At 43.4% G+C, this 18,973-nt stretch overlaps 1 protein-coding gene across 2 annotated transcripts in view; it reads left to right on the top strand.

Moving 5' to 3' along the window:
- The first annotated feature begins 2,730 nt into the window (after window positions 1-2,730).
- ANOS1 (anosmin 1) overlaps window positions 2,731-18,973 on the top strand; it is a 147,487-nt gene continuing 131,244 nt past the window's right edge. Inside the window, exon 1 of one of the 2 annotated variants that reach the window (XM_075725128.1) lies at window positions 2,731-3,028. In XM_075725128.1, coding sequence (XP_075581243.1) covers window positions 2,843-3,028 — 186 coding nt within the window. In that variant the 5' untranslated portion in view covers window positions 2,731-2,842. The remainder of the gene's footprint in view (window positions 3,029-18,973) is intronic. The other variant, XM_075725120.1, reaches the window with a different exon arrangement.

The raw sequence follows: 18,973 nt of genomic DNA on the forward strand, positions 1-18,973 counted from the left end.
TATTAACCTCTTTAAAACGAGTGTATTTACAAACCTGTGTATCTTGTCTTTTGGTCTGTTGGATATTTAGCCCATAATGGATTTTAATTACCCACGAAATTCTTGAGCTACTGAGTCTGTTTCTTAATCTCCATGTAAGGGAACAGGACCTGTGTGAGTACAGTTTTACTGGAACTGAACAGCCGGTCTTTTGTGTGCTAACCAAGTCAGCCCTCACTAAAAAGGAATTCACAGACTATGCTGATGATCTCTGTAACCATGACCTTTCAAACAAAAGCAACTGAGTAAACTGTGTATTCACGAACTTTTTAATTATTAAGGGCTCTATGCCCTTTGCTACCAGACTTTATAAAACAAAAGCAACAGGATTCGTACCCTTTTACTTAAAGCTGGGGCTTACAATACACAACGTAAATTGTGTTAGTAGTAACACAGAGGGGATATATCTATAGAACCATCTGCCCTCTCTAGATTTGTATCTGATTTACAGATAGTTACATATTTTTTCAGGCAGTTCTTATTATCTGCTAAAATATGGCAAAAGTTGAAAGCATTTGGTGTACCTGTAAACACTATGAATCAGCGAAGCAATTTTCTTTTCCTGACTCAAGGCAAAAAAAGTTGCAAAATTTTTAGTCAAGGTTAAGAAAACCTATTTGAAACTAAGTCAGTTAGAAACTGGGAAGTCCTGAACTTAGTATGGAGGCCTGAATGGACTCACCACTATTTGTCACAATCTTGCTAGGACTGTGCATTTATGTCTGTGCTGTTCCATCATGTGGTTGTTTTTTCTTTTTAAATAAAGAGCGGCTGGATGAGGTGAAGTGACAGGTTCTCTGGCGGCGAGAAATCAGTCTGAATTGGGAACAGCATTTCTGAGCCACTTAACGACCTCTGCTCACTGCAAGAGGTAGGTAGTCATCACACCAGCTCCAAAGAAGAGGAAGACTTCTGGAGGTGTAGCTGAGACAGTCTTCCTTGCCTAACCAGGGCACTTCCACTATAGCTGTTGGAGTACGCTTACACGGTGCAAGCACTTCTGGCGGGTGACCTCGTCTTCTGGCAACTGCGCTCCCTCAAGCATCCAAGGGCGCAAACTGTCATTTCAATTTGTTAACACTTGCAGGAGTGAATCTAGCCGACAGGCTTCTTTCAGGTGAAGATTTCTGGTCAGCTAAGAGACACTGTGAGCTGCAAAGTAGTATCTGACCTAAAATTTGTCTCGCTTCCTATTATGTCTGTACGTTGCCAATGCTTGTGACAAGAACTCTCTCGTCTCTTTAATCTGTACCTTTTGTGGTAAGCTAGTAAAATTATAGCTGGAATCTAAAGCTAGAATTTAACTGCTGATTTATTAGTTTGGATGTAGCAAACCTGTTTACACTTTGATTTTCTGATATTTATATGAGTGTATGAAAGGTGTATGTATATAGTCTGATAAGAATAATGACTTTGGGGAATGTGCTTTATTTCACATTTGTGTAAATAAGAGCATCCATAGAAAGAGGAATTATAGCCATGTAAAATAAGTACAAGCCAGACTGGTCGAAGACCTTGCTGTCTTTTGATGAGATTTTAGGTGACTTTCCTAATGAGCACTTAACTTCTGCTAAAACTTGTTCCAGTAAAGACGACTCCTGCAGTCAGTTTAATATAGGGTTGGATAAGCACATTAAACTACTAGTTATAGTAGTAACTAATCTAGTATTAACTCCTGAAATGGCCTAAAGACTACTTGTTTCAGCTCATACAGCCGTGGGATTTTCAAGTTCAGGAGGCTCAATCCACAGGCTCCGGTGGGAAGGGATCCACTTGCTCTCTCTAGTAGCACATACTTGCAACGGGAGGAGTCCAGAGAGCGTACGCAGGGAGAGTAATGCGGTGCGTAACCTCTGTGCTACATACTGCTCCATACTGCTCCCAGCCCTGGGACTGAAGGCGCAGAGAGAAAGGGCCTTCGGCTGCTGTACACCGCGGGGTAGCCATTTTAAAGCTCAAGGCACCGTTTTAATTTTGCAGCTAGTACCCGGAGGTATTAGACTAACGGCTTGTAGGTTTTCATTTTTAAATAACTCTTCAGAGGGGACTTTTATGGGTTTCACCTTGGGGCAAACGCTCAACGCAGCAGTTCTCTGTAAGAAACATCGAGTTTCGTGAAGTAATTTCCCTGCCTTCTTGCCTCCCCGGCCTTATTTTTATATATATATATTTTTTTTTTTTTAAATAAGACGAAATAACAGAGACAAGGCTTTAAGGACCGTCCCCTCAGCGGGGCTGCTGACACACAAAGCCACGGGCGGGCTGCGCCGCTCCCCTCAGCCCGGCGGCGCGGTGTGACAGGGCCGAGGCAGGCCGCCGCGGCGGGCCCTGCGCGGGCAGCGGACCCGACCCCGACCCCGACCCCGACCCCGACCCCGCGCTGACGGCTGGGCACCAAGAGCCGGGCAGGTGGGGCGCCGGCCGCCCGCCCGCGAACACCGGGCGAGCGGCTCCGCCGGCCGCCCCGCTGCCCCGCAGGTGGCGGCGTGCGACGGGTGCCCCGTTGGCCAGCGGCGGCCCCGCCGGGGCGACCTGCCCGCGGCCACACGGCCCGCCCGCCCCGCCACTGGCGCTGGGCGCAGCCAATGGCGCGGCCGCTGTCAGCCTCGGCCCGCCCGCTGCCGGGCGGGGGAGGGCTGTGGGCCGGGGCGGGCGGGAGCGAGGAGAGTTGAATGATTGAACTTTTCTTGTGTAGTTTCTGCGGCGCGGAGGTGCCTGCCCCCAGCGCAGCCCGGCACCAGCCCGCCGAGCGGGAGCCTAGCCCGGCGCCTGCCGCCCCCCTGCCCGCCTCTCCCGCAGAGCGATGGTGCGGAGGGCGCCCGGCGCCTCCCTCGCCCTGCTCCTCTGGGTAACGGCCGCCTGCGGCAGCCCCGCCGGGCCGGGGGCCGCCGCCCGCAGGCAGGACGAGGCTTTCTCCACCGCCAGATGCACCTCCAGGTGCCTGAGCCTGCAGATCACCCGCATCTCCGCCTTCTTCAAGCATTTCCAGGTAGGGGCACGGCGCTGCGCAGGGGGGCCCCGCCGCCGGCCCGCTGCCGCCGCCCGGGCGGCGGGCGTCCCTCGGCACCGGCACCGGCGCGGCGGCAGCGGGGTGGGAGGGACGGCCGGGGCCGGAGCGCCCCTCGGCGAGCTCGGGGCGGGGGGGGCCGTTTCCCCAGGGGGTGGCGGGCGCCTTGCGGGGGCCGCCGCCAGCACCTGGAGGCGGCGGACAGGTGGGCACGGCCCCGCCGCTGCGCCGAGACCCGCCGGTGCCTGTAGGTGCCGGCGGGGCTCCCCGAGGGGCTGGCTGGTCGCCGGGCGGAGGGCGGCGGATGGCGGGGCTCCCGGCTCGCCGCGCCCCGCCACACGCTTGTCAGCTGCTCGCCGGCCGGCGGGGCGAGGCGGGGGCACCGCTCTGCCCCGGCTCCTCGCAGGTGCTCGGCGCGCCCTGCCGCTGCCTCTGGCGCGGCGGGACCGGCCCCGGCCGCTGCCTCCGGTGGTGTCCGAGACCGTGGGGCGGGCGGGGCGGCCGCCGCTCGGCGCTCCGGGGCCGGGGGTGCGCGGGCGGTGCTGGGGCGATGCCGCGGGGGGGTTCGCTTCTCCAGCCTGGTGAGAAAGTTTGAGCTTATTTTTGAAGAGCGGTGATCGCGGACGTGTAATACTTGGTTCCGACCTCCGGGAAGGTGAGGGTGGGGGGAACGCTTGTTTTTCGGAAACAGAGGGGCACGCCTCTGGCTAACGGGAGTGGGGAAATGGGGATGAAGTGGGGGGAAATGGGGTTGAAGTGGCGGGAGACCCGCGGGGTATAAAAGGAAATGAGGGGGAGTGAGCCCCGAAAGCGACTGCGCTGGAAGCGGTGCGGGAGGTGGTGTAACAGCAGCGGGCATCTGCCCGTCCTTTCCCGTCTCCCAGTTACACGCGCACCTTTCCCTTCTGCCTTCCCCACCTGTTCTGCCTTGTGCAAGTATTAAACGGAGCCGGCTCCATCCCAGTGATGGGAACTGAACTGCCAGCCCTCCTCCCTCCCCAGCCCCCAGGCCCCTTTCAGGAAGGGCCGGCCAGCCCGCTGGGAAGGGAGCCACCTCCACCTTTCGGGATGGCGCGTCCCTGCAGCGCGCCGCTCGCTTGCCCGGGGCTTTCCTCTCGGGTAGCAACTGGGCCCGCTGGGACGGATGCTTTGGGTGAAGCAGCGTTCAAGGTGTTGGCGCAGAAGGCTGCTATGAGAGGTATTTAGGGACAACCCGATTTCGAAATAAGTCAGTGCGAAAGGCAAGCTGAACGTCTTCGTTGCAACGGCGGCAGGAGGTGTTCGGTGCCTTGGAAGCGGAGCTGGGCTAAAGAGCCCGGGGATGCACCCCGAGGCGGGTGGGGACGGGGCTGCGCTGCCCGCCCCGGCGCTGCCCGCGGCCCCGGGCGGGGCGGCCCCGGGCGAGGCCCTTCCCGCAGCTGCGCTGGGGCCGGGGGCGGCGGAGCGCTCGCTGTCAGCGGGGTCTCCGCTTGACGGGACGGCTTGAAAGGAGGGTACCCATTAAAATAGTTCATTATCTTGGAGAGGGATTAGTATTTTTTTTTTTATTGCGTTGTCAGGCGGTTGTAACTTACTTGTTTTACAGTTTCAGTGGCTAAAGAGGCAGTTTAGATCGAGCCGGTCCCTGGTGGAAGGCTTTGTGTTTTCTTGGCAAGATTTCTTTTCCGACGTAAAACTGCTGACAGAATGCACATTGCCAAACAATAGTGATTACATTTTAATTAGCCAGGGTGAAATAAGCCGCGAATTACTCAGTTAGGACTTGATAACCGGCTGGTTTGTTGCAATCACTTAAAAATCTCGGAGTTTTAACCCCAACCTGCTAAAGCACGCGGTAATTCATCTAAATTACCGGGGATTAAACTTCTGCTAGACATGAAACGACTGTAATGTGCAGAAGATAAAGTGCTCTCGTTTACAGAAGTTAAGCTTTTCATTGTCTTTTAATGAGGGAAAGGAGGAGAGTTTTAGAATACAGAAAGCATCCAGTGTTCTCACAGGAGACTGATAATACACAGTGGACTGTAGGACATGCAGGTCTGGACCATATTATTCCATGAGGGCTAAAGGATACGATCCTCCTTTCATCCCCCTCTCTTATCCCTCCTAAAGAGCTCCCTGTCATGTCGTCCGTGTTCCCCCCCCCCCCCCCCCCCCCCCCTTCATCCTCACTAGTAGCAATTTCTGGATTTCTTTGTAGTTCTTTTCATTTCAGAGATGCCCACTTATCTTGTAATCTGATTCAACCTTTGAAGCAAACTAAATACTAGCTCGTCCCAACTGGAGCAGGAAGGGACTCTAGTGTCCCCCAGTTAGGGGAAGAATTGAAAGAAGACTGACCCTCTCATTTCCCAGCCCTACTTTAGATACAACCTCAGGGTGGGGGTCAGGGAGATGACAGCTGATGCTTCATGGGAGGTGGACTCCCTGACACTTCAGAGAGTTCATTTCACATAGTTCATGGTACCAAAACCACATCACTAACAACCTTTTACAGGGAATGAGGGCCAAGATGTATGAACAGGAAATCAGGGTTAATTCTATATATGCTGTCTCCCTTGTTTGAATGCCGGCTGATATTTTTCAATTTTCCAAAATGCTCACAAGAGGTTTTCATTCATTTTCCCCCACAGAGGAGTTTCACCCATTTTTCTTTACCATCCCTATTTGTGAAAGGGTCAAGAGAGGTGTTCTTTTTTTAAAAAAAAAAAACCTGTTTGTTAATTTACATTTGAGAAGCAGTTCTAAGCCTATTTTAAAGGTGCATTCTCAGTAGGAAATTATTTTAACCCATGCACAGGTCAAATAATTTACTTTTTTTTTTTTTCCCATGCAGGCTATTGATGTGGGCTAGAAGAAGAATTAGTCACCTAAATCAAAAGTCTGTGATCTTCAGAACACCTGTTGAAGAGGCACAGATGCCTGCTTTTGGCTATAAAATTCCCATGGCCAGGGGAGTTTTCCAGTTTTGGGAGTGTTGGGGAATTCTGGGTAGAGGTTACACCAAAGGACATTTGGGATCAATATGAGAGATATTGCATCACATGGGTCTTACAGCCCAATGAAATATGTACAGTTTATGCCTATCTGCAGGCTGGGAAGTTTCACACAGAACATACTGGCACAAAGTCCCTTCATAAAAAAGCAAACAAACAAAAATGTAAGCAGAATGGGTCATAGTGGTTTCTTCTTTTGTATAACAGCATATTAATTACATACTCATCCACAGCAGAGAGTGATGTTCAATCTATGAATGAAGGGACTCCAACATATCTCTTCTGTCTTCCTTGACAGCATTGAGCTTTAGCTTGCTTTGGGTTTTTGCAGATGAGAGAAAACATTTTTATCCCTGCTGTGTAACTTGGGTCACTGGACAGCAATGAGGAAAGCATTCATTGACCTGTGACCAGAAATAGTAGGGAAAAGAGAACACAGCTCTCTACCCTAGTGTTTAGAATACTCTCTTTTAGCTATTTTGGATGTTGAGACCGGGGTTTTACAATGACTGTTGTGCAACATGTGTGAGAGAGTAATTGGAGCATTACTGGAATCCATCCATGCTCCTGGGTGACTGCATTGACAAGCAGAGTAGAGTTCCTGCTGCTGTGCTTTGTTTCTGGCAAAGTTCTCTGCAAATCACCTGAACAGGGGATGATGCCGAGTGTTCTTCCAGCAACCAAGAGCATGATGATCAAGTGGCCTGCCTACAATGGAGAAGATGTAGATTTGAACCTGAGAGTTCTGTATCATAATCAGTGTTGTACCCATTGGGCTGTTGTCTAAAAGAGCATGTCTCTGTGTTAGTGAGGAACTCAAAAGCTGTCCTTAGAAGAAGGGAAGGGAAATTCCTCCTCTATTTTGGAATGAAAGGAAGGGTTAAGGGTGCCTGGCTCCACAAGAAACATCAAGATTGTGAATCCTGTGTGGAAGAGAGCACACTGTTTCAGGGACTGTAGTTATAAAGAAAGGTGATGTCATTGGATACACTCTTTCCCTCAACATTTTCACGTCACGGCAGTTCCCTTCTCAGCGTTTTAGCTGATGTAAAGGAAAGAGTCAGGAATTCTAACTTGATGTATCCAAAGTTTATTTATGAATCTAGCTTTATAGTAACCTACTACAGTAGGTAAAACCCTTGTGAAAATGAGGTCACAGTTACTGCACAAGTTTTTGCGTTTCTGAAAAGGGTATAGATATAAATAGGGATGATGTATAGCTAGCTGGAAAAGAGGCTTGATTACACAGATTAGTTTAGCTAGACCTTTTCTGTATAACCTACCTGCTTTAGTGGAGTGAGATTAGATTCCTTGCATTGCTGTCTATAGCCTTTCCCATCTGTGATACTAGTTGTGGATGAACTCATTCCATTTTGGGGAAGCAGGCATGGCAGTGACCTTTAGTGTTCTGTTTTCAAGTCGAGTGAAAACACAGTTTGGATTTTAACATCTACTGCCAGCCATCCAACGATCTGGATAAGGAGATTGAGTGTGCCCTCAGTAAGTTTGCAGATGACACCAAACTTGGCAGGAGTGTCGATCTGCTCGAGGGTAGGATGGCCCTGCAGAGGGATTTGGACAGGCTGGATCGATGGGCCGAGGCCAACTGTATGAGGTTCAACAAGGCCAAGTGCTGGGCCCTGCACTTGGGTCACAACAACCCCATGCAATGTCACAGGCTTGGGGAAGAGTGGCTGGAAAGCTGCCTGGCCGAAAAGGACCTGGGGGTGTTGGTTGACAGCCAACTGAACATGAGCCAGCAGTGTGCCCAGGTGGCCAAGAAGGCCGAGAGCATCCTGCCTTGTATCAGGAATAGAGTGGCCAGCAGGAGCAGGGAGGTGATCATCCCCCTGTACTCAGCACTGGTGAGGCTGCACTTCAAATACTGTGTCCAGTTTTGGGCCACTGAGGTGCTGGAGCATGTCCAGAGAAGGGCAACAAAGCTGGTGAAGGGTCTGGAGCACAAGTCTTATGAGGAGTGGCTAAGAGAACTGGGATTGTTTAGCCTGGAGAAGAGGAGGCTGAGGGGAGACTGTATCGCTCTCTACAACTGCTTGAAAGAAGGTTGTAGTGAGGTGGGTGTTGGTTTCTTCCCAAGTAACAAGTGATAGGATGAGAGGAAATGTCCTCAAGTTGTGTCAGGGGAGGTTTAGATTGGATATTAGGAAAAACTTCATCATGGAAAGTGTCCAAGCATTGGAATCAGCTGCCTACAGAGGTAGTGGAGTCACCATCCCTGGAGGTATTTAAAAAACATGTAGACATGGCACTTTGGGACATGGTTTAGTGGGCATGGTGGTGTTGGGTTGATGGTTGGACTGATGATCTTAGAGGTCCTTTCCAACCTTAATGATTCCTAGTTTTACTTTCATTAGAAATAATCCAGCCACCAAACCAGGAAACATGAAATTAATTATTACTGTACCCTGAATTGGTTTAGTGGTGGACTTGGTAGTGTTAGGTTAATGGTTGGACTGGATGATCTTGAAGGTCTTTTCCAACCTAAACGATTCTATGATTCTGTGATCCGAGTTATATTCAGAAAAGAGCATGATTACAAGTTTTCTTTGTGAATAAGGGCTTGAACATCAATGTAAGCACATAGGCTAAAGGTACAGCATAAAAATGGTACGGAGAGCAGTGTTTACTTGGGCTTGTGAACTCATGGATCTTTTGTCTTAGTTGCCATCTGTTACAAACCTCTCAAGTTTCTTCCTGCTTAATATATGCAACTTGACAAGTTAGCTAAGGTAGAGTAGGTGTCAATTTTGTTTACTGGGTCAGAAGCTAAGAGGGTGGTAGAACATGCCAGAGGATGGAAGAATGGCAGCAGCAAGAGGTTGACGGTAGTTACCAGTCAGACTGACTGGCCATGTTTGCTGTACGGAGTTGCAGGAACAGAGGGGCACAGCCACATGCTCACAGAGTGACAGAGTAGTTGAGGCTGGATGGCACCTCTCAGCAACCTGTTCTAGTGTTCAACCACCTTCACAGTAAAAAAAAAAAAAAAGTGTTTTCTTACATTCATCTGGAATTTCCTGTGTTTCAATCCCCCCTGCTGCTCCTGTTCTTGCCTCATGTCCTGTTTCTGGGCACCACTGAGAAGAGTCTGGCTCCATCTTCTTTACGCCCTCCCATCAGATATTTAAAAACATTGATGAGACCCCCCCCGAGCCTTTTCTATTCCAGGCTAAACAATCCCAGTTCTCTCAGCCTCTTCTCATATGGGAGATGCTACAATCCCTTAATCTTAGTGGCCCTTTGCTGTACTTGCTCCACGATGTCCATGTCTCTTGTGTACTGGGGAGCCCAGCACTGGATCCAACTCTTCAGTTGCAGAGAAGTGACTAGAATGGAGAATAGGAGTAGTTACATTTCAAAGATACAATGCGTACTACATATTGGTACTCACTTCTGAATTCATTTTCACTATTTACATTTTGCTTACATTAGTTTATATATGACCATTTATGGTTGTCAATGCATTAAAACCAATATGCTAATGCTAAATCCAGTCAGATTTTTTTTCCATATTTTTTATATCAGTACATCTTACTGTGGTTTTCTTTATTTTTTTCTTTTCTTTTCTTTTTTTTTTTTGGTGTTTGGTTAGCCCTCGATAATAAATTGAATCTTAGCAAATCCATTTCTTTATTCTTAAGAGGGAAATTCAGGTACATTGGGATGTATACATATAGTGTGATCCAGAATTGTGATTGCTGCTTGAATAGGCTCATGAGATACTGCTTTAAACACATTCAGATGGGTACTGTTTAAAAGCCTATCAGCAACAGTGTGGATGAGCTAGGTTACATAGGGATTCTACCTAAGCTAACTTATTTGAGTAGTGCATGAGTTACAGCTGCAACTTTTGATACAGCGTACACATCCCTCAAATGGTAAGCCAGTTCTGTGATACATGAAAGGAAATTACTGAGAGATTTCCCCTCATATGTGTGATTTAGTATGAATCTAATAGTAATGTACTAGGAATTAGTACTAAGCCAGATCAGCAAAGGCTAACGCAAAATTGTTTTTGAAAGGATGGAAAAATATTCTTTTAAGCTAATAGATCTGTATGTTGCATAATGTTTAATAGGTGTAAGAGGGAACAATAAGGCCTTAAAAGTTTGTTATATTGAATGACATAACTATATGGTGATAGGAGGTTGTTTTCACTGTTATAGATGGACTGTTGCCTGTCAGGACAATTGAAGTTTTTGAGGAAAACCAGGAAATTCTTTTAAATAAATAATAAAAGGTTCTCAGATTTTATATCTGCAAGCAAATAGTGTGCAAGTGACTACCTCTAGATACCCAATACCAGATTTTACCTACAAGTCAGGCAGCTAGTTGTCTAAATGCCAGCACATCTGCCTTCAAATTGCTTGTAACTCCAAAGTGACTGCACCTGCAAAAATCTGCAATTGATTCCAGATGTAGGCCAGGCTGAAAATCTAGGGTGCATGTGCTTCTTTGTGCTCTGCTGTAGAGAAGATGGAGATCATGAAGAAACCATTTATTGCAACTATCTTGAATAATTCCAAAACCATAAATTAATTTTCATGAAATCCTTTGAAAAGATATGTAGTACTTTTGTAATGAGATGTAGTAGATATGTAGTGTGTTATTCCTGGAATGTTTCAGTTCCGATGCATAGGCTGCCCAGGCACCGAGTTTGCTTAGTTCTTTTGGGGCATGTTCACAATCTTTTCTACATGTTACTACTTAGGAAATGGGTGCCATCTGCTTGTGTTGCCATTTCAGTACTCATCTCCTTTCCAAAAATAGTCCTTGTGTTAAATAATTCTGACTTTCATATGTCTCATAAAGCACACTGCTGTTAATTTCTTTCCACAGACAAATTTAAACATTTGTCACTTCTTTATGATTTTCTCAAAACTTGTTAAAATTCCCAATCATTCTTCTGTCTTTATTGTTCATATGGTGTATGATCTGGATAATTATTCTGGCATTTGGTATGCTCTTATTGAGATCTGCTGTTGTGAACAAGATGTGCACAGATCTTCTTCTAAACATGATCTTATGTAAAAACTTTGAAGACGGTATGTTCCTTTTGAATAATGATGGTTGCATCTAGTGAAAAAACCTACATTATTCACCGTATTGTGGAACTGAGCCACAGTTAGTCTTTGCAGTTGTATCCTGGTCTGGTATGAACCTCCCTGATTTCAGTGGGAGTTATGTTCACTTTCTTACAACCAAACTCAAATCTCTTTGGCATCAATGAAGGCTTGCACAGTTGATATGAGTGCAGGGGTTACAGAGCCTGGTCATTGTTTTCTAGCAGTTTTGATTACTCAAATTTGGGACCTTAACCTTGACCATTGCTTTCCCAAATTAGAATGTTTGGCTGTGCCTCAAGTGTAAGTTTTAAATACAAATCAAATGAACTGTATGAAAATGTAAGTGAATGGTGAACAATTGTATTCAACAATAGGAGTTGCCAAGATACTTTTCTTGTATTTTACTTGTGGATGCTTACATATTACAAAAAAATTCTTTGTGGTATCTTGCTCTTGTTTATAAAATTAAAATTGCTGTTAATTTGGTAAATGTGCCTGATACCAAATACGATAAAACCAATAGGAATGTTATTAATATGTTTAGAGGCAGGCATTTTATGTATAGAAAATATTGGCAAAGCATAATTTTGAATGTCACAGGCGTGTGTTGGGGCGGGGGAGGAGATGTTGCTTTTTAAAAGCATTAGAAAACTTGAAAGAAAACCACTGGGAGTTCTAAAATGTAAATCCTTTTTCCATTAGAATATATATGCACTTACTACGGAGTGAAATGTTATAAGCTAGGTAGTGTTCATATTAAAACTATTATTAAAATATTATTCATTGTCTGCATATGGATTGTCTCTGTGATTAATTAGTACTCTGAACTGTATTTAAATATGTTTGGTTTAGTAAGTGTCTTATAAGAAAAAAAAAAAACAAAACAAAACCCAAAAACATTTCTGAGACAGCTTGAAAACCAGACTGATTTCCCAGATGCTGAACATTTGTCATTTTGCAAAGGGCAAACTTCTTAAGACTGAGTGCTGAATTTATGTGTCTCTACAAGTGGAGATTATTATTCACAAGGTGGTCTACATTTTCATTGGCTATTCTGTGTGAATTTTTGCTTTCTGTGATTATCTGGATTTGAGTATGTATCCAACTTCTGTAAACAGAAAAAGAAAGTGCTGTTGTTTAGCACCCATATTTTTAAAGATCAAAAATATCATCAATGACTGAGTGTCAGGAATATGATACAGAAGAAAGACACATTCATATTGATATTAAGTAGTCAGTGCCTGCAAATTTAAACCTTGCACCAAAAAAGCACTTGGCTAGGCATTTACACCAGGAATCTTCCTTTTTTGACCTTTCCCACAGCTGAGCCTTATAAGGCCTTATATTTCAAAAACCTTTGAAGTTCATGAAAAGCCTTCTGTTGATTTCAGCTGGATCAGGTCCATGTATGAGCACTAGGTCCATGCAGCCTTTGTCAAGAAGAGGAGTGCTGTGAACTTGGTATCCCAACTCTAGTTGTATCCCTTTTTTAGTCTTTTAATATCCAAGAGATCACAGGACATGAAGATGGAGAACTGGGGGTGTTGAAAGGTAAGTGGACCCTTTAAACTTGAAAGTAGAGTACTGTTCGTTTCATCTCTGATTAAAAAGAATCACACATTCATTTCCATCCACAGAAAAAATATCAGATATGCCCAGATTTGGGGAACAACCCCAGCCCAACGTTTTTATCAAATTTCCTTTGACTTCTGTGAACCATATTTTCACCAATATGTCTCGAGACTGTCAAAAAGTTATGACATCAGAGTTATGTAAAAATATTCATGTATGGAAAGTGTAACACAGGAAAATACATGCATCTTTCACCAGAAAAAAAACCCTGTGGCTCATTATAACTTTATGGACACTGCATGTTTTGCTTTGTTTTTTCTTGGTCTGTATGTTACATTATGTTCCTTTAAAATAGAAGTGACTTGACTCAAGCTTGCAAAGGGAGTGACTCCCCTGGTCAGCAGCTGAGATTCCTGAGGAAGGCATGGCTCCAGAACTTGCAGGAGAAGCAAAAGAAGAGACCGAGTGTCTCAGAAGGGAGAAAGCTGGAGATAGGGGACCTCCAGCAAGCACAAAATACTGGGAAGAGAAATTGTCTAGGAGTAGAGGGGACTGTATATTTTAGTGTGACACAACTAATTGAAAGTAAGGCTGGAAACAGAGAACAGACATAATGGGTGTAGGAAGAGTTGTTTGTAAATATTTTTTATTTCTGTTCTTTCTCAGCTGCATGGAATTTTACTTGGATTAAGAAGGTTAATTTTTCTTGTTTGTAGTTTAGTAAAAATGTGGTTTGAAAATCCTTTTGTCGTCATTGGAAAGTCCAGTTACAGGTAAAACCTCCAAGAAAATTCACCACAAAGTTCTAGCTAATTTGTGGTCCTGACATGTATACAAATGCAGGCAAATGAACATCAGGTTTGTTCTGGACCAGGGGTGCTGAAGTGTGCAGCCTGGCAAGGTAATGTGCTGACCCGTGGCTGGCTTCTTTTCAGCTTGTTTTCACTCATTTCTTTCCTAAAAGTAACTTGGGAGTCTGGAGGCAGTTTATGGGCTGAGTGTGTCCTGGTGGTGGCAGCTTGCCACTCATTTCTGTCTTTCCTAAAGACTTTAACCACACTGATAGATTGTGAGAAAAGAGGGGCAAAGGAACAGGCAACTTTGGCTTTCTGAACAATTCCTGCTCTCCAAACATTAAGAACTTACTCTCTGGAGAGTTTGTAATCAGAAATATGTTCTGGTGATAGCAGCCTGCTCTCTTGAGTCAATACTGTGATTTACTTACTATTTAATTCAGAATACATGTAATCCCAGTCCTTCAGGAAAAGCTTTGAATCTTCTTATGCATGTTCTGTGTATTTTCAGAAGTGCTGCATTTACTGTATTGCACTATATAGTAAAGTTTGGTCATGTGATGAGAGAAGAGCTGTACATTTTTTATTCCTATACAGTAGAGAAAGTGAAGTGGGCTCCCCAGGCAGTATGTTGGGCACTGTCTACTACAAGGATGTCATCTTTCATGTCTGAAGTTTGACAAACTGCTGCCACGGTAATTTCTCAAGTGGTCACAACTCAAACTGCAGACATAGCCGAGGTAGTGAAGACTTTGTTTTTTCTGCCTGTGAGGGTTGCAATCCAGCTGCTGTAGATCCTGTAATAAGATAATATGAGGGAAATAATGATTGCTTCAGAACAAATGTCTTCTGTCCAGAGAGTCAGAGATTGCAGTTGATGTTGAAGATTGGGTGAGAATAATGTACTCATTTAATCCAGTGCAAAGATAGTTCAACCTTCCTTGCTATTCTTACAAGAATTTATGAGCATAGTTCTGTGGTTTTGGGGTTTTTTTTTGTTTTTTTTATGGATTACTATTTAGGGGAGTTATCTTTACATTAACTTATATTAAAAAAAAGAACACAAGTAATCGCAGTTCACACACATGAACATAGTTTCTCATCCTGTGATTTAGGCCATAGATCTAGGGCTATACATCATTTCTAGTGAATTGATAATGCTTTTTAACTGTTAGTGATTTCTTTGTATTACTGGAACATTCCAGTCAGGCCTCAGGGCATTTTTGGACTTAGACACTATAAATTCATTTCTTAACCTCACTTCCAGTAAGTGACGTTACTTTGGGTTTTGTTGGAATTTAATACATGGATGAACGATATGTGAGGCAGCAAATAGTTGAACGCTGAGGAAGGGGTGATAACAATAATATTAATATTAGTAATGTGTTCTAATACAGTGACTGTCAATTTTTTTTTCAGAATTTGTGTTCTTACAAAGAGACTAATTCAACTGGGATTTTTTTTTTTTTTTCCAATTAGGTGATGGCTATAGCTCCTTTGAAAACAATGAAATCACATTACTATGTAATTACAGCTAGACAGTAATGAATCACATCATTACCTGCTCCTATTTTTCTTAGTCACAATGAACATATAATATGTTGACATTTGATTTGTATCTAGCAATTTTGGGAAGGGAACTGGAACTAGGAGAGTTTGAGGCTTTCTTCTGTTTTGAGATTTCTTTCTATGCAACTATGAACTGAGATCAGGAATTAGCCAGTGTTGGTCAGTCTGGATCTGCAGTAGGTGGAAGGAACGTTTGGGGTTAGACAAACTGACACGAAGTAAAAATCATCCAATTAACGAGGCGTGTGTCACTCTTCATGTAGTACTTAGTAGCAGCTATGGGACATGTTTGTCAGAATAAATACGGAAAGATGATGTAGATTTTTGCAGCTAGCAGCTTATTGTTGGATTTTTTTCTTTGAGTTAAAAAATTGAATAAACAGTGTGAAAGACAATAGGCTTTTGGTAAATTTCATTCATTTTCTATCCAATGGATCCTCATTGACCAAGTAGAGTAGGAATGCATTCGATGCTGCACGTGCAGCATATTAGCTCATATTGTAAAAGATTTAATCACAGAAACACACACATATACATTTGAGCACTGGACAGCACCAAAGCTGTAATTACAGTGGCGATAAATGTGCACCAGCAAATAATAATTATTTCAAGCCTCCTTCCTGTGTTCAAAACCTTCCTTTTCTTAAGTAGAAGAAAAGAGCAGCAATGTGTGCTAACCTGGAAAGTTAAACCTATCCTCAGCCATTTTCCAAATTGTAGAAAGGAATGAACATTTGGAGTTTCCTAAAGAACATACTGTCTGCCTTTGTTTTGGGATAGAAAGCATAACTCACAAGTAGTTTTGAAGACTAAAAAAAGACTACACATTATTGTAGTGTAAGCTCATATTGTTTTCTTTAGGTGGACATCTTTCAACCTTCTGACTGATACTTATCAGTTCTCCCATTTATATCATTAATAGTTTAATACAGGATTTTTCTGGAGCTTTCGTTGCTGTCCTGAGTCATATATCCCTACAGTTGATAGTAACATATCCAGGGGTTTCAATGGAAATAAGCTTAGGCCAATGCAAATGTACTAGAAATGTCTGTTCAGAATTTATAGATAAAACCAAGAAAATTCCCAGAATACTGTTTAAATAAAATTAACTCGAATTTGTTAAATACCATCTTACTGCATCTTGACATCATCCTTTACAGTTCAGAGAAGTAGTAAATGATACTATGCCATTAGGACAAAGTAAAACTGAATTGCCAGTTATTTGCCAGATGCAAAGCACCTTGATTTCTAATTAAGATATTTTTAGAAGAGATTCCTTCAGATGGTAAGGGAAGGTAGAAGCAATTTTTGATGTAACCAGAGCTGAGTACCACTAAAGACAGTAAATAAATATTTTTTTTTTTTTTTAAATGAGATATTTCCCAGTTACTGATTGTTATTCTATGTATCCAGGTGCCCTCAGGGATTCCAAAGCATGGCTTATCCTCTTAATAATAGGAGCAGATGTCAAATTTTCATGCCCCTAAGATGCTTACTCATACCTAGTAGATCCATCTGGTATAGATCGAGCCTCAGTCAAGTTGTTCTCATCCATGACCTTCCCACTGAGAAAGCAAATCAAGCAGAGCTCCTCAGCCCAATGAAAAAGAAACTTGAATATTATCAACATATTTGTAGTACCACAACCCACTTCACTTCACTGTCTTTCTTAATTGCTTTACACAGGTGAGAAGGCTGGTAAAATGGAAGGAAACATTATAATTGGGATAGAATTCCTGGAGCATGCCACCAGTATCTGAGACTTTCCAAAGACGGAACAACTAAAATATTTGTCAGTTCTGCAAAAATAGATGATTTAAGAAAGAGAAACAAAATTTTAATATAAAAAGCCTGCTGATAATTCAAGATGTTGACAACTGGTATTAACCTCAGTTGTCCATATTTTATGAGCTTCAGGCTATATGTGGTAATGTTTTTCTTTTGCGACTGTTAATTTAGATCAAAGATATAAAAAAAATTCTAGGCTTTAGAACTTGCATGATCCTTGCAGTGGAATTATGTGAAAATTCCATATCCAATTGTTACATTAACTGGAGGTTTTAAAATACTGTGGCTTGGGTGGGGACTTAGGCTGAGCTTTGACACCTCTCATATTACAAGCCTTTCAATAACTTCAACGCAAATTAACCTGTCTTAATTTTTAACTCTTTCACCTGATGCTAGAAACATTTGAAACATAATGAACCTGTCAGGAAATGATTGCTCTGCATAACAGCTATATCTCTGGTAACCAGACGTGTTAATGACAAATGCTGCAGTCCTGCCTTGAAGAGAGATTTTTCCTTTTATGGTGTGTCTTCATTAGCTAGTTATCAGACTGTATTCTAGAAAGCTGGCACATGAAAGGCTTTTATGTTTATGGAAAGTTTTATGACAACATGATGAGGCAACTTAAATCTTCCACTGAAGATTGTTACTGTAGAAAGATCCAGTTAATACCCCTGTAGCTCAAACTGTATAAATAGTTTCAGTATGTTATATCTTTCTCAAATAATAGAATTTAATGTTGATTTCCTCTCCCTCTCATCTGTCCTTTCACAATCTTAGGTTGGTCTAAAAGGCTGGACTGCAGCAATTGTCCCGTGTAATGTATATTTCTTGTGGCATACAGTTCTTAACAAACTGGAAAAAGCTCCTAAGAAAACTGGAAGAAAGGGGTTGTATGTACTGTAACCTGCATTAAAAGGCTGGCTCTTCTCTCAGGAATATACTATTTGTGTTGCAGGGCCAAAGGATCCCAGCTAGGATCAGGTTAGCAGGCATGTTAAATTTCAAGTAGAAAGGGAAAGGCTCACCCACCCTTCTATGTGCTCCTTCACTTGATGCCTGTTTTTCATCCATTATCAACACAGTGTCACTGTAGCCTTTGCTGTTCTGGGAACTGTTGCAGTTCCTTAAAATAGGATGGGAGTGAAAATGTGGTCTGGAGAGAAATATGAACAGGGTTTACAGGTCTGGGAGCCGTGGAAAGAGAGCAGCACTGAGCTAAAGTCAAGGGAAGGGGGCCACGACTACCTCTTTGTTACATGATACAATTAGGAGGAGGACAATCAATATGCGATGGGATATGTGGAACCTGACCAGTATGCAACTGGCCTCTGCCAGTCTTTGTTACTGGCTTAATGTGGCAGTGCTGCGTGGTAGCTTTCTGCAGAAGTGAGAGCTGGTTTGGGAAGGGACAGGCTGGGGGCCAAACCAGTAGGAGCAATGGAGAGAAGAGTGTTAACTTGCACTGTGCGATTTGTTGTTGGGTTGTGCTTTAGAGATGAGACAATAAAGTTGTGGGCTAATTAAACTGTACCCATTGCATCTTGTCTGTCTTTCTGTAATGTCTACAGTGAAGGCAGATGTATGGAAAGACTGTAGCAATTAAAATATGTCTGGGAAATAAGACTTCTTCCTGAAATGCTGCTTTAACTTGTGTGGTGAAAGCTTGTTTTTTGTGTGGCTGACATATGTTTCTTTGAATTAGTGCTTTCTGAGTGTATGTTAACAATATTGTGTTGCTTTTTGTTCAGATTGAAAATAGGCTGTTCTGTTTATGAGTCCATGGTCATTCAATTTGGACAGTTCTTTAATTCCTGAATGACCACAGAACCCTTTTGCAAACGTTTCTACGAAATCCCTGGTCTGGTGAGGTGCATTTCACTCACTGAGCCAGGTCTTCTATGGAAAGGAAAAAATCCCCAAAGACTGTTTTAAACAATTGTTAAAGCTCCAAGGACTGTTAATTTTGACACTTATTACTTTTGAGAGTTTTGCTATGCACTTCAGTAATTCTTCTAAAACAGGATTTTTGTATAGAAAACTTTATTTATAAATATGAATGGGTCTGTGGAACTACCAATGTATAATTACGGTCAAATTTTAGACTGCATATTTCGTCCA

This window comes from Pelecanus crispus, chromosome 1, assembly GCF_030463565.1.
Source record: "Pelecanus crispus isolate bPelCri1 chromosome 1, bPelCri1.pri, whole genome shotgun sequence".
Taxonomy (NCBI): Eukaryota; Metazoa; Chordata; class Aves; order Pelecaniformes; family Pelecanidae; genus Pelecanus; species Pelecanus crispus.